A 16,840-nucleotide genomic window follows, 5' to 3' on the forward strand; every position below is an offset into this window, starting at 1 on the left:
AAGATATATTTTTTTAGTTTGATGAACATTAATCAACAGTATTTAAAGCACGGTTACTTAATTATAAACTTACCTAGTTTTTACTTATTGTTGTGTAATTCTTTTTTGACTTAGAGGTAAATTTTGACTTTCACTGTTTGCTTCTAGCGCTTTGGATCTTTTGGATTCTCTCGTACGAATTTGGTATACCAAATGTAATAAAAACAATTATCTTGTTATTATTAGCTATTACAAAGTAAAGTCGTAAATAAAATGTTGACAAAAATAAGCGCTTATACTTAAAATACGAAATATTTCGACATATGGGCCAATAATCCTACCTTTTGCAAGAAACAAATTTAAAAATCACATAAATATATTGGACAAGTCAATTTTAGTATTTTTGGGAGTTAAATGAAAATTATTAATCATAAAATATATTGGCACAGCAATAAGGAGTTATTGATTTGCGTGGTTTTATTCAGTAAAGCTATACCATCGAAAAAAAAAGATAAAAGTATTATGAGGAAGTAAGAATTTGATGGCATGGGTTGTTTTACTATCGCACGTGACGTATTTTCGGCGAAAGCGAGGGGCGTACATATGAATAAGGTGTCGATAGAGCTTTCTAAGTTACTTGTTAGATTGATGAGACATGAGTGTATCGTTCTGAGAAAAAAAGGTAGATTATTTTTTTTGTATTCGTGAGTTTGGTGAACTGTTATTTGTGTAAAATAGAGTTATGTGCAAGAGGTTTTCGTATCTATGTCATTGAATAATTGCTCGTCTAAACATAATTGAAAATAAAATACAGGCTGAGTTTACTCCGACATCTAAATCGTAGTAGACGGTAAGTTTCAATATAAGAAGTTTGCTGTGTACTACAGGGTTGTTATTTACTGTTAAATACAAAGTTCTTGTATGCGCAGGGCTGGTTGTTGTAAACTACTATTTAGTAAAATAATTTCTCGCGAAAATTTTTGATGGAAAATTTTGATTGACCTGTTTTCAAACTCCTAAAGAACCACATTTCTAATCATATTCTTTTCAGTAATAAGATTAATAAAAAAAATTAATGTATAGACAGTTTCCTTTTTTGTTTAATCTTTTGCTGAATAAGAAAGCATTTTTTCTGGTTTCGCAGTTGTATTACCAATGGAGTTCATAACCCATTGGGTTTTTAAACATATTCTTTGAAACTAATTATGCACTAAATTGTATGTGGAGCAATGACTTTCAAGTTTCACATTAACATAATAAAACTAAAATACTGGTGCCATGAATATTGCAATTAATATATGTTAAATTCCTTATATAAATTATGTAGAAATTAGTGATTTCACCTTTTTTTCTGGAAACCATTTACAATGAGGCATGTAAATTCGATGACAAGGAACCCACTTTGAGACTAATAATGGTTGTACAGTTGCTGTTATGTTAAACTTATATTAAAGTTTTTCTTCATTACCCATTCAAGCCATCTCCAACCAGTAATGAGGCATGTAATTCAACATTTTATAATACATGGCTCCTCACTGCAAGTAAATGGTGTATAATAAAGTCAGTAAAGTGAGCATTAAAAATTTCTGCCTACTTTAAAGAGGAGAAACAGTGTCAATTTCTCCTATAATAATAATAATGAGCCATTTACTGTTGCATTATAGCTAATCCAATTTTACATATTACTGTTAATAATCTAGTTAGGTGACTATTATAGAATGCCAGTAAGCATTTTCATCATTGTTAGTAGCCTCAGTCTAAATACATTCAAAAGTTTTCTTATTTTTAGTGGCATTCTTTTTCACATAAACTTAGATTAGATGCTTTACAAGTAAAGTCACTCCTCTTCCTGTTTCATTTTCAGGGTACCTACAGTAGACCATAAATTTTTTTTAAGTAGCATCTTTTTTTGTCTTTATTTAAACAAGATTCAGTAATGTCCAACACATCTAATGTACTAACAGACCAATTCTTTCCATTCTATCAATTTGCAGCTAATACTTTTTTTTTAATATAACAGACTAATTTATTAGTCCATTGCCTGCAAAAATTCATGGTATGAATCACAGGGTGATATTTTGTTATCTTTGTCTCAGCATAGTATATACTGTCACTAACAGGTGTTTAGTTCTTCAGTAAACACTGTTATTTCAAAACTTGCATAACCAAATGTGTATGTCTTTTGGATCGACTTTGTATTTGAGATGAAATGTTGACTATAATTCTGAACTTGCTCTGTGCATCTACAACAAATATGGCAAGCTTTGAGTAAAATGTACAAAAGTATTGTACACAGAAAAATCGGGTGTATACTCAAAGTATTTGTACTCACTATATATCTAAAAAGCCAAAGTCAGTCTTACTCAAACTCTGATAAGTCGGAGTGTAAGATGATATTCATGTGAAGAATAGAAATACTTTTGTCCATTGTGCAGTTTGCAAATTGCGTTTTCATAACCTCTACAACCTCATAATTGCATATCTAAAATTTCATATTCGTAATTAACAAGTCAAAGAACTATTCGTTGATTTTTATTCTTGACTCTTCGTTTTTTTTACATAGTTGATAAATCTTCAATTATATAATTACTCACACAGTTAGTTTTAACATGCACTACAAAAAATATGTACTTTAGTTACCCCTACTAAACTGTGCTTCATGATATCTTGAAATTTAGTGTTCAACAAGCAAAGTTCAATCATAGTTTTCCTGCAAATTCCAGTATGTGTGTGTATATATATATATAGTTTTCAGTATACTTAAAGAGAGAGAGAATCCCTACTATAAATACTTCCTTTTCCTTCCCCACCTTTATCAACAGCAACTTTGAAGATTTTTTTCTTTTAATCTTTAATTCTACAAGTGTCCTTAAAGCAAGTTCTGCAAACTCTGTGGAATCATTCCGATCCATTTGAAAACTAGTCTTACCAAATGTTTTGAAAGATATTCCACTCTTTGCCTTTAATGCACACTACAAATTATAGACCTTTTACTATCACTACTTACCAAAAAACTAATAATCAAACCATACAATTAGTGTATAGAACTGAGAAAAGAAAAAAGCAAAAAACTATGAATATGAGGAGTAACATATCTTAACACCAATACTACGTTATTCAACATAAAGTTGTAGAGATAACTAACCTAAACAAAATATGTAAATAATTGTGTAATGTGAACATTTAGTGTAACTTTAAGTTGCATATAACTTTCTTAATCTAACTTAATTTTCAATGTAACTGAAAATATAGAGTGAAACTTAAAAAAAAACAACAACTAATCAAAATAAGCTATATAACTAAGAATACAAATTAGAAAAATTAAAAATAATTACATACAGAAACTTCACAAGATGTTGGGAAAGAAATGTTCTATTTCCCTTACAACATCATCTTCTGAATAAAATTGGCTTAGGTGTTAAGTACATTTTATTAAAATATGAGGTAATGATCATTCATTATCATGTATTGTAACTAAAGTGATTAAATTTTGGTAAATATATATGCATATAAATGGGGGTAATGAACTTACTATCTCAGCATCGAAAGTATACATAGGCAGATATTCAGTACTGTATAACAGTAATGAATAAATACATAAAGTGCCAATTTTGTATGGAAAGATAATTGCACAAAAACAAGCAAAGGGTTATTAGGGAAGTTAAAATGTATTTGGCACTACCCCTAGAATCATTGGGGATATCTTTTCTATAAGACATAATTAAAAAATCCAGGTTTATGCCAAAAAAGACAGCTGGCAAGAAAGATCAAATAGGGCCAGGGTTTGGGTGCTAGAACCTGCAATATCCTGAATCTTAGTGCCACTCATCCTCTGGTTGTAGGCATGGTATTTACCCCTAAAATCAATATAATAGTATAACTAAAAAGATGTTATTTATTAAATCAATGTAAAAAAAAGTTTGTTAATAAAAAAAGAAAAAAAGACAAGTTTAAAGATCAATATCCTTTATAATATAATGGTGCTTGGATTTAGAAATATTTATTTTTGGTTATCAAATTTGAGTTTAAATGAATTTGGTGAAGTTCCAAGCACATAAAGTACATAAGGAAGTAAGACTGGATGAGAGGTTTTAATGAGGAAGTGTAAGTGAGGCTTTCATAATTTTCACCAATTCACACTAATATGTGGAAAATCAGTGTGTCCTTTTTCTATTTTACAATAAACATTGGAGGTCATTCAGAGTTTACAAAAGTTGTGGAAGTCAATAAGAAAGAAGAAAAAACTTCATTATTAAGACTAATAGCCTTGTAGCTTAAACAATGAAGTTTTGAAGGAGGGTTTCGTATGTGAACAGGGATAAGAGTAGTAAGGAAAATGCTGTACCTTAAAAAAAATATTGGAGATGTTATAATGAATGAATGTGTAAAACATTTTATTTATTGCAGTTTTGCCAGTTGAAGGAGAAGAGAAAATTTCAAAATTGGAGGTTATTCACAGGTAAGAAAGAATATTTTTTAAATATTATCAAAGTTATAAATGGGATTTTGCTCAGAATTATTTTTATTTTTATATAGGAAGAAGTACATGAAGCATTTGTTTCTTTTTGAATTAACTATATGCTGAACTTACAAGACGGAACAGACGAAATCACCACCATGCCTGACAGTGACACAGGATCAAAGGTAAAGAACCAGTAGTCATCTTTTTTTCTGTAGGTTTTGGTTTCATTTACTTTGTTCTTAAACTTGTACGTAAAGAAGAATGTGGTTGGAATTATTTGAATGAGTCCTCAACTCTTTGGTACTTATCAGAGTGCACACATTGCCAGAGGATAAAATTTTACTGTAGAATTAAAAAATATATAGAAAATAAATTTATGGTCATTCTTTCATACACAAAAAATGAAAAACTAAGTTGAAACTTATTTAGTAATATACATAAAAAAAATAAAAAAAATGCAATTTTTGATTTTTGGTTGATTTCATTGTGCTCTGAATGAAAACATTAGTGTTTGATTTTTCAATTTTTTTGAGAGCATAATACCGCACTCGTAGCCCCTTTGGTAGAAAGTTGGAATAATTTGAAACAAAACTATGCCAACTTGAACCTTGTAACTTCAATACAGGTGTATAGTTTATTGATTTTAGCCAATCACTATTTCTCAGCTTTGGTTGTCATGGTATGATGTAATTACCTATATCTCAGCTTTGAGTTGTCATAGCTTAGTGATTTTAAATACATAATGAAAGCTCTTTTTCTATTCAACTGTATAAGCCAATATGGTTTCCAGTTCACTGTAGACTTTCTCTGAAATCAGAACAAAGTGATGAAAACTTAACTTGAAGTGTTGCTAGAGGAAAAGATGTTTGTGAACAACTTTTGCCACAATTACTGTCTTGGTTTGTTTTTAAAGCTTATGAAAAATTTGCTCTATCATTTTTACTTTATTTTAATTATGATGGTGCAGTGTGATAAGTAGGAAGAGAAATGTTTTCATGGAACAAGCTCATAGATATAACTTTTAGTTTTATAAAATAAAAATTGATTAGAAAGTTTTTACAAAAATAAAGGGAGACATAAAAATCAGAAATTAAAATCTACAAGAAAGGTAACATTTTTAACTTCCTTAAAAAACGTAACAGTAAAACATTTTTGAACTTTGAAATCTTTGAATTCATATAAATGTCACATATGAAAGTGACATTTTATTTTGTAGAAATCAAATAAATTGTACAAATTTCATCTTAAGCTTGAAATGATTGAAGCTAGTAGTTTTTTTGTAATACAAGAAAACATCATGCAACAAGTTTCAAATTAACACAATTATTGTTTAAGAGTTAAAATATGTTGTAGTTTTGAGAAATCACTACCAGAAATGATTTTATTGGCTAAAATCTGAAGAGAACATTGTGAAACATTGAAAAACGTGACAAAACATATTTAAAAAAGCGCATATGTTAAGTCTTAAATACGTGTAAAAAACTTGAAGAAAAGGATTTCTGTATATGGATAAATAATAGTATAAACAAATATTTGAAAAATCAGACATTTCTGTTTAGTTACCAGTATAATATATCTTTACAATTTTTGTGTTGAAAAGTGTGGAGTTGTGATAAAGTTGCTGACATAAGTCCAATAATAAATACTTATCATAAGTACATGTACCCTACCCTGCCCCCATGTTTGGTGAGATCTGTTCAATTCCACTGATTGATGGAATGTAAAATTGTATATACATGTACATGCAAGTTTGAAGGATGTTCTTGTAGTTTTGTTTTCCAGATACAACCTTCAAATTAGTATTGTTATATTATTTAATACAAAAAAATGTAAGTGAATGTATAGTCAACTGTGTTTGATGTGGAATATTGAAAAATGATGCATTTAAAATCTTATTTTGTGTATGTTGAAAATAATAAGCATTTCTTTCTTTTGTAGGCACTTAAAAAGATGCAGTTTAGCACTAAGTTAAATATATTTCATTAATTATTGAAATGAAATATGCATTTAAGTTAGAAAATAAAATTTTCAAATGGATCTCTCATTAATATTTACAATCAGAATAAATACCATTTTTCAGAATCGATCAGAAACAGTGGATTTGACTGACCAGTCACTACTTGTTGATATCTCAGATGCCCTAAGTGAAAGGGACAAAGTAAAATTTACTGTACATACAAAGGTAAACTTTACTATTGCATTACTTACTCATACACAGTGTAAATGTAGATAATACTGTTTCTGTGTTTTATGGATTACAGATGTTTAACCATTTGAATATATTCTGTTTTATAAATTGAGAAAGTGAAGTTTGAATATCTTTGAGCATTGTAAATCTATTTTTCTCATCAGTATTTCATTACGTATATGTAGGTCCATAGTTTTTTCATGCTTCTAACTTGTACTTTGAGTTTTAAATTTTGTTTTGGGAACACTACCTACAGATTGAATCTCTTTTTATGAAAGGCCTGAAATTTATATATTTTTTTGCAACTAAACATTTTTCTCTGTCATTTACTTAGTTTTAGGAAGTTAAAAAAACAAATATTTTTGTAACTTGACCCTTCCTTTACATTTTGTTAAACAGATGCATTTAATACTTACATCCAATGTGAATGAGAGCTTTTATTTTTTATGTAGAAGAAGGTGTTACTGTGAAGTTTATTAATATATTCTCTGCAGCAGCAGTGTTTATTCCCTTTTTGCAAATTTTTTTGTAATTTTTATTATGTGATTTTTGTTACATGGTTTCAAACCACTAGAATCCTTAATTTTGTGATGTATTATTAATTTATCTTTTAGTAACACTCAAACACCACCTACATAACATTTTTAGGCTTGTTGCTCTTGGTTACATAACTTATTTGTCTTAATATACATACATGCAGTGCACACTTTACAGGCATCCAATTTTGGATAAATGTTCAACATTCACTGTTTAAGATTTTTCTAGGATGATAGGGAGGGAAACCTCTTGTTCAAATGAAAACATAGTTGATCCTTTTTTTTTTCAATATATAACTGCAGAAGTAAAGTAATAAGTGTCAGAGAAGTCTAATGATTTATCCCAAAACTTCTGTGAAAGCCAAGACAAGCACATCTGTGTGAGGGTATATGGAAGGTAGGTGAGTCCATGCCATAGATTGTATGGCAGGACTAGTTCAAACAAATATTATTCTGTAGGCTGTACAGCATAAGATTAATGAGTAACACTAAATACATCATAAAACATTTGTTTTTCATTACATCTTTTTAGCTTGATGAGTTTGAAAGTCATAATTAAGTGGAATAACAAAAAAAAAGTTTTCCTTTTGATGATCAAAAGATTCTTTACAGATATGTAGAAAAAATGCTAAATATTGTTTTGAAAACTTTTAATTAGGATGGGCGAAGCTTTGCATTTTTCAAAGTAATAAATCATTTGTTGTGATACTTGTTATCCAGAGGCAAGGCCTTGTTAAAACATTGTATCAAGATTTGGATTATTTTCAACAACAACAAAAACACTTGTAAGAAAGTTATTACCTGTGTAAATATTAGCCACCAGTTTCTTTTGTTGTTTTATTTGAAAAGTTTAAATGTTATCTCAAAGTGGACATAAGATATCATTTAACATCAGGATTGAATAATTGTACTTAATAATAAATAGTTTAACATTTCACTTTAAGTTAATGGACATTTTAATCAGTATCAAAATTGTATTTTTTATATCATATTACATAACTAGTAAGTTGCCTACTTGTGTAGTATGTTTATTGTACAGTATGTCTGAATAAAAGATTACAGCATAAAAACTATGAAAAAAAATGAAGTTGACAAGAACTTTGTAACAATGGAAAATACTTCTAATATTTAATCCTTCAATTACTTAAGGGGGGCCATGCAATGATATGCACCAGATTGTTTATGGATCCATGAATTTTTTTTTTAAAGGGTCCAAAATAATACAAGTCAAATAAAAGAAAGAATAAACCAAAATACCATTAATATTGCAGTTAATCTCAGTGATTATTGCTTGGGTTCTCTTTGTATTTTACATAGAATATGATTGATTCCACCAGATATTTTACATTGAGTGTTGTAACAGTCAAAAAACATAAAATTATTCATTATATAATACAATCTGTGAACAGAATAAGAATAAGTCTAATTTGAGGGTAATATAGTCACACATACCTAATTTAATTTTTTTTTGAGTTAATGAATTTGTGATTTCAAATGCAGATAAAATGATGTGTTCATAAGCTTACTTCTACTGTAGATCATCATTTAGAAATATTTAATTAATTTTGGCAATTTTTCACAAGAACTTTCAAATTACAGGGGATATGTTTTTAATTCAATTTTATTCTTCAAAATCTATAAGTATAACTGGGCAATTAGTGGAATTTGATAAATAATTAATTGTCTGGCTAATTAATCAAGTACATTTAACTAATTGATTATTCTCATGAGACATTGATTGTTGGAATAATTCAAGATAACTAACAGAAATTAGTGTTTTCAATTATTACTGATTATTTGTGAGTCATGACACTGATTAAGCTGAACAACCTTGCATTTATTAGAAATAATAATTTGAAGTCATAATGGCATTATTTTTATTACTTGGATAATTGGAATAATCAAAAACACCAATATTGATTAGTTGATTATTTTTGTGACATTAATTGATTTAATCATAATTGCAGTTAATAGATTATTTAACATAACAATACTCGATGTGACTAACAGGTAACTGATTATACTAATTAATCGAGTTAATTTCCTTATGAAAATAATAATAACTGCAATGACAAGAGAAATATTAGTAATTGTATTTTGAAGTACGAGTGAATTTCTTTAACTCTGATTGAATTTTTGCAGAAACGATACTGAATATGATATGTAGATAAAGTGAAAAATGATATTTATTCTTATCAGATTTTATGTATGGGCCAGATTCTTTACAGTAGATGTCTGGGACTTGGCAATAAATTTCAACAATAAACAAACAGCATACAGTCCACTTGTTTTAAAACACGTCAAATGTGTATACAAATGTTCATTACACAGTTGGTTATCACAGTTGTATACAGAGCTTTAAGTAATTGTTTCTTCTTTGTCAAAGTACACACAGGTTTATTCAGTTACTGTAGAACACAATTTGATAAGACAAATTATTCTTCCTGCTCTGTTATTACAATACAGTTTGTAATAATTTTACTTTAAAAATTGCCACTGTATGCGCTTTTTGGCTAAACTCACAATAACACAATCTAAATCTATCTTTCAAACTAATTTTTCAATGGGTATTTATACATCACCAGAGGCCTAGAATGTATCACTCACTACGAGTTGTTATGATGCAATAATACTCGATTGAAATGAGAAAAACTTGGGAGGTTCTAGTAACATGATGCAATAATATAACAATCAACAATTCATAACTATTGAACTACACAATGTATGAATCATAAACAGTTACATAAACAAACCTGCAATAAACTATTGCTTCTCAAAATAAATAAATTTAACACTCGCACTATATAAACTTGTATTAAGCCAAACTGAAACAGTTACGTATATCTAACAATTCTTAACAAAGACTAAAAGTAAACAAGTTCACTGAATGATGGGCATGCTTCTAAATGATAGAGGGGTTTGAATTATATGTTGTTGTTTTTTTAAGAGATTTTGTTCTACACTTGAGAGAATGTATGATGATATAAAGTGTATACATAAAATCAACATTCTCTCTCTCAATTTACAGGCAATACCAACATCACTGGTTGTTTCAAGTGAAAGTAATTAGGACAAAACCTCTACACATTTCTAAACTTAATTGCACTGAATTGTAGTAGATATAAAATCAAAACTGAGTTTCCAAAAATAGCTTCCATGGATTTCCTGTATGTGAAAGTCTGGAAGCAATCTAAAAGCACATATATCTGAAAAATGTTGAGCTTTTATGTAAAATACAGTATCTTTTTTGACTAAGAGACAAGAAAAATATAGTACTTTTGCAAGTATAACATATGAATGTATTAAATAATCTGTAAAGGGGTCAAAACAGGCAGATTAAAATGTTTGACGTAATCAGCTTGACATGAATGTCCAGTTGTTTAATTTGTCATATTTACGTGATAGATATGGTCAGCATTATAACGGAAGAAATATATAAAAATTATTTATATATTAATGAATTTGATGATTAAAAAAAAAGAAAATATAGCTCTTTAAAAAAACAAAAAACAAGGCAATCTCTGAATTCTAGTTAAAAGAAAGTCAATAAAATTTCTACTACCAACAAAATTCCTTGGTTTGAAATTATAACAGAATGCATAAGATATTACATATGACATCTAGTTTTTGCACAGTAACGAAGCCAGAGGGGTTCAGGCTCCCATTTGCAAATGCCAAAAAGATCAAAGAAAAATTAAAAAAACAGAAAAGTAGAGATGCAAGTGGTAGCAATAATATTAGTTTTTCGGGATAAGTTATGCTGTTATTCCTGAATGGAGAGGGATCTGTACCAACTTTAAGGCATAAAAGATCTTTTTTTTCCAAAATATTATGATTGATTTAAAACACAACAGAGGTGTTTGAAAGAACTCATTTCAGTGGTATGGTTGTCAAACTTTCCATCACTTTCCTTAGCTCATCTGTGAACATCACTTGACATAAGTTGATTTCAAGGGTCAATTCAAGATCCTCATTCTTACAGTCAGCTTTTCAAATGTAGGCAAGGATGTTTTGATGGTTGCAGAAAGTATTAGTTATTAATTTTTCTTATTGCTTCAGATGGGAGTGACTTACAAACATCAGAGAGATTTGAAACTTCAAAAATTCTTCATTTTCTTAGAGGAGGCAAGCTCCCCCTAAAAAATTCTGGTTCAATCCCTGGTACATTATATAGATTGAGAAATTTATTTAATTTTAAAAATCCTGTGTGAAAACCCTTTGATATAATTTTAAGCATTGCTTGGGAGAAGAAAATTTCAAGTAGAAGTACACTGTAGTAATGGGTTATCATAACTTCTAAACGTTTCCCAGGTATCAGTTTAGAAAAATTGATTTTACAGATTGGTGGTTTTCATTATTTTTTTATGTATTTGATAAAGTTTTGCTGGTGCAATAAATTTTAGTATTTAGTGATAAAATAAAAGTTTGTTAGAAAGAGTTTTGACTTGTGAATAATATTTGAAAAACTACAATAAAAAAACTCATTTTTATATAACCACTTCAGAAATATGGGGAAAAAAATGAGTATTTGACTTTCTTCTTTCAAAATTGGCTAAACAAGAGTTGAAAGCTTGCATGTATCTGGATGGGTTTACATGTAGATAAGTTTGAGTACATTACATGAAAATAATTTGGGAACCTCCTCATATAAATGCAGTAATTGTGTCACACCTGTCCATACTTTATCAAATATCATACATTTTAAAAATAGTCCTGCAGCATAGTTTCCATACTAAGAGGCTGTCATGTCCAAAATACATTAGTCCTACCTGCATACTTTCTATAATTCACCTAGTGTACTTGGATGATGGTTTCTAAGCACTCGTTTCTACATTCTGATTGCAGAGAACACCATAGGCACTGTATCGAATAACTTGACTTGTATGCTTTTGTTTGGAACGCCATGAATACATATTTCATTCTCCAGTTGCTTGAGGTATACAATGGTTGAATGGGAGGTATGACTGATAATTCCATACCATGTTGACCTCATTTCCAGAGGGGAAATCATTCTTGATTGTGTTGCCTGGGGCATGTTAACAGCTTTTGCTACTTACCTTTGTGTTTCTGGATTCTTACTTGTTACGAGCTGCTACCCTTTGCTTACCAAAGCTGAAAATAACTTGTTACAGCTCTCTTTCTTGATTATTCTGGTACACCAAGTTGATCTATATTCTTTGGTTTCCAATGCAATTAAGCACAAGCAATATTCTCATCCTGTAAATTCTACATTCCCCAGTTTGAATGTTTTTATGATCTGAGTGTATGAATATTTTGGTTGGAAAGGGCTCTTGCATACCCATCTCAAAAGTTATCAGTTTTAGTGGCATCACATTATTTATGAAATGCCAAAAGGTAGCTCTAATATATGCTATTCCACCATGATGACTATGATGGCTGTGGATGTCTCATGACTTGCTGATTTGCATATTCCAAATTATTTTAATGTAACTTGCTCAAGCCCTAAGACCTTTTGATGGAATATATAATTTTATAATAAAGATGTATGTTAAAATGTATAACTTTCTTAATAAACAAAATTAAGAGAGATTTGTTCCAATTTTACAGACAACATTACCAGATTTTCAGAAAAATGAATTTTCAGTTGTTCGTCAACATGAAGAGTTTCTGTGGCTACATGATGCTTTAGAAAGTAATGAAAAATACTGTGGTTTTATTGTAAGTCGTATTTTTGTTCTGCTATATGTAATTTAGTAAGAGTGAACTTGTGTATCATGAGAAATGATTTTATAATATATTTTATGTACAATCATATGTCTGCATGTGTTAGACATTTCATAAATATTAATGATTTTCTGATACATTTGATACTTGCAGGCTATAAATTGAATAAAACTTGAGATTTATATAAAGTTAGAAATGATAGGTTGTGATTTACACTGTGAAATGCAAACACTTATTTTTTAACTTTCAAAATTTTCTTTTGCTTTGTTTCCTGTCATTTAGAATACTTAGAGACTAAATCTTTTATAGATAACATGAAAAACTGAAAATTTTGTTATGTGGTATGTATTGTAGCTATTACTCATTGATATATATTGAAAAATAAATGCATTAAGAAAGAAAGGTAGTTGACAACAAAAGTTCTAACAATTTTGTTGTTCATATAAAGGTGATAGTAAATAAGAACTCTGCAGTGTTTAAAAAAAAAAACCCAAGTCTAACTTTTGCTTTTACATTATTTGTACTAGCTCTGTAATTTTTGCTCTTTAAGTAGTAAGTAAGTAGTTTGTCTTTGTGTAATTTTAATTTGTCTTATTAGGTAAGAAAAAAAAAAAAAGTAGTGGTTTTAAGAATTTTGGAAGCATAATGGATTAATGCTTTTGAAATTAAAATTCTTGATTTGTTTCACTTTGTTGTATTTTGGTAAAATGGAACAATATTACAACTTTCAATATTGTTTAAATTAAAGTTTTAAAAGTAACTTCAACAATTTCACCTTAACTTATCACAGCATATGAACTCATAACTCGGACAAAATAATTCTGCAACTTTTTATTGTTACGTGTATACAGAAGAAAAACAATGTCTGTGTTGATAACTATTTTTGGTTCAACTAGCTAAATATTAAGTGTAAAAAAAAAAGTACTTGAAGATTTTTTGTTGTTGAATTGTTCAGTCGCATATTTGCAGATTCTGCTATGCTAATTTTTTTAAATTATGGGAACATTTATAAAATGATGGAAAATAGCTATTAAGACACAATTTTAAACTGCAGTTGCTGAAACTTTAAAACAAGATGCTTTTATTGCATTATTTGACCTAAATATTTTGAAACAGTAAGTGATCCTTGTCATTCCAGATCCCTCCAGCTCCTCCACGTCCTGACTTTGATGCTTCAAGAGAAAAACTACAGAAACTTGGTGAAGGAGAAGGAGCAATGACAAAAGAAGAATTCAGTAAAATGAAACAAGAATTAGAAGCGTATGTTTAATTGTTTTGTAACATTTAAATTATTAATGTTATGGTATTGTGTTTTGACCATTTATTAAGATAGAAAAGTTGAAAAGGAAAGTAATTAAATTATACCTTTAACTATTGGACTTGTATCCATAAAACTGATTGAGTTGTTTAATCAATAAAGCACTTAGTATTAAAAGAAAAATTTAAGTAGCAAGAATTGTTTTCTAACTTCAGAGAGTACCTGGCAACATTTAAAAAAACTGTAGCCATGCATGAAGTATTTCTACAGAGGTTAGCTGGGCATCCAGTTTTCAAAGTGGACCATACTTTTCGAATTTTTTTAGAATATGAAAAGGATGTAAGTACCTGTTCTTATTACTGAGGTTTCTCGTGTATTTAATTTCAATTTTTCTTGTAGTGTAGCATAATTTTGTTGTTTCGTCTTCAGACACACTCTAAATTATATACATTTTATTCTTAAAAGAAGTGTATAATTACCTAAGGCATATGTATTTCAACATCAAGTCTTGACTATAATTTAAGAAAGCATTAGCAAATGGTTACTAGTTAATTTTTTACTAACAAATTAGAAATTGCTACTAACAACATTATTCTTCTCTAAAATTAACTGTAGCTGTGACATAATTTATTGTTTTGTGTATTAAAATGTTAATATGTATGTCTGTGTGTGTGTGTGTTTATATATATATATATATATCACATTAGTTATCAGTCATGGTTGTCAACTTATTGTCATAATGGATAATGTCTGTGGTAATAGCACCCAAATGCATTGGGGATATCCCATCTATCAGACAAAATCCAAATGTCAATCTAGTCGGCCTAGTCATCATAAATCAATCAAATAAAGGTACGACGCTAAGTGCTTACACCCACATCTCATCTTCTGCTGCCTTTCACTGTCTATAGCCAGTTATCCTTAAATTTCTTAAAGTAGAAATGAACCGATTGAAACTACCCTAATATTTCTACTAATTAAACTCCCAACTTCTATCTATACAAAAAGATATTAAATAGAACTATAAAATATTGAGTAGAACTAAAAGATATTAAATAGAACTAAAAGATATTAAATAGAACTAAAAGATATTAAATAGAACTAAAAGATATTAAATAGAACTAAAAGATATTAAATAGAACTGTAAAATATTGAATAGAACTGTAAAATATTGAATAGAACTGTAAAATATTGAATAGAACTGTAAAATATTGAATAGAACTAAAAGATATTAAATAGGACTGTACATTCTACTATAAAAGTTCTTATATAGTTCTAACTCCCAACCTCCTCCCTTTTAATATATTTTTATGAAGTTGGTACTAGCAATTTCTTTAAAAACTGAAACACTAACTGACAATTTGCTAGTTTGCTGGTATTAATTTCAAGATTTGAATACTACTACGTTATATTTCATACACAAACATTGTGGCGGTGAGGTGATTTTTATTCTTCATGCTTTGTTAGATTTTATGTGTATAAAAGTCGAACTTTCTCTTAGCAACAAATTGGAAAATTATGATTTCAGTAGGCTGTGTATTAGCCAATGTGATTTTCCATCAGCTACATTAAAAAAAAGTCTGCTAAGTATTTCCTGAATAAAAAATAAAAATAAAATAAAAACATTGTTTAGATCTATTTTAAGCTGTTTATAGTAAAATTGCAGAATTGTATTTTCAATTAAATTTATGATTTTCAAATCGTTCTTTAAATATAAATATTTGTTGATTCTTATGCAGTTATCTGTTCGGGGAAAGAACAAAAAAGAAAAATTTGTTGGGCTCATTAGTAATATTAAAGAATCAGCAGATGACATGCTATTATCAACAACACAAAAGGTAAGTACTTAGATAAATACCATAAAAAAAAATAGGGCAACGTTAAATTGAATTTGATTTTAGGTAGAAAACTTTTAAAAGCTGTAAGTGAATAGATTTTTGGACATACAGATTCTGGGTTTTAAAAGTGTACCAAAACAATCATACATTTTACTTCAGGTGAGCACAGAGTTATCTAGACTTTATCTGATACTTTCTTACACAATTATAAGGTCAAGATGTTAATGTGTTAAAAATAAAGAAACAGTAAATATAATCAAGGCATGAAATAAGTTTAACTAGTTTGTATTCTAAAATTTAATGTTTGGACTTTTTTGTCCAGATGAAGTAAATTGTAAATATTTGTCTATGTGTTTGTATACCATTCTATGTATACATTTCAGGATATGGATGAGTTTTTTGAACATGAGAAGAATTTTTTGATGGAATACCATACACAAGTGAAAGATGCTACTTGGAAAGCAGATAGAATGACAAGGTGCCGTAAAAGTAAGTTGTATTAAGTAGTTTTAGAGAATAATCTAATTTTTGTCAAAGAAAAATTGCTGTGCACAAACTACAGATTTCCAAAATACACCATGATTATTGTGAAATTTCATGTTGTAAAATGAATCGGTGTAATATTTGAAGTTCAATTAGTTTCATTTTCCATATGAGCATCCAAAATATTTCATGTCCAAATTTAGATATCTTGTTGCACTTCCAATTTTTTAACAGATACAGGATGAAATATAATTTTGGTAGCAATAGCTTATTAAAGACACACACACACACACACACACACACACACACACACACACACACACACACACACACACACACACACACAACAATAATAATAATTAATTATTACTCCTACTACTATTACTTACTACGTACTACCTTACCTACTTC

The 16,840-nt window shown here is 28.8% G+C and overlaps 1 protein-coding gene across 5 annotated transcripts in view; it reads left to right on the forward strand.

The window, feature by feature from the left end:
• The first annotated feature begins 545 nt into the window (after positions 1 to 545).
• LOC106461860 (sorting nexin-6-like) overlaps positions 546 to 16,840 on the forward strand; it is a 38,378-nt gene continuing 22,083 nt past the window's right edge. Inside the window, exons 1-9 of one of the 5 annotated variants that reach the window (XM_022388937.1) lie at positions 546 to 661; positions 4,387 to 4,438; positions 4,494 to 4,623; positions 6,522 to 6,623; positions 12,734 to 12,844; positions 13,989 to 14,110; positions 14,324 to 14,447; positions 15,848 to 15,946; positions 16,330 to 16,435. In XM_022388937.1, the coding sequence (XP_022244645.1) occupies positions 4,558 to 4,623; positions 6,522 to 6,623; positions 12,734 to 12,844; positions 13,989 to 14,110; positions 14,324 to 14,447; positions 15,848 to 15,946; positions 16,330 to 16,435 (730 nt within the window). In that variant the 5' untranslated portion in view covers positions 546 to 661; positions 4,387 to 4,438; positions 4,494 to 4,557. Of the gene's footprint in view, positions 662 to 701; positions 830 to 4,386; positions 4,439 to 4,493; positions 4,624 to 6,521; positions 6,624 to 12,733; positions 12,845 to 13,988; positions 14,111 to 14,323; positions 14,448 to 15,847; positions 15,947 to 16,329; positions 16,436 to 16,840 lie in introns of those variants that run through there. The other 4 variants (XM_013921721.2, XM_013921722.2, XM_013921724.2 and 1 more) reach the window with 4 other exon arrangements.

Source organism: Limulus polyphemus, unplaced genomic scaffold (assembly GCF_000517525.1).
Source record: "Limulus polyphemus unplaced genomic scaffold, Limulus_polyphemus-2.1.2 Scaffold1046, whole genome shotgun sequence".
In the NCBI taxonomy this organism is placed as follows: domain Eukaryota; kingdom Metazoa; phylum Arthropoda; class Merostomata; order Xiphosura; family Limulidae; genus Limulus; species Limulus polyphemus.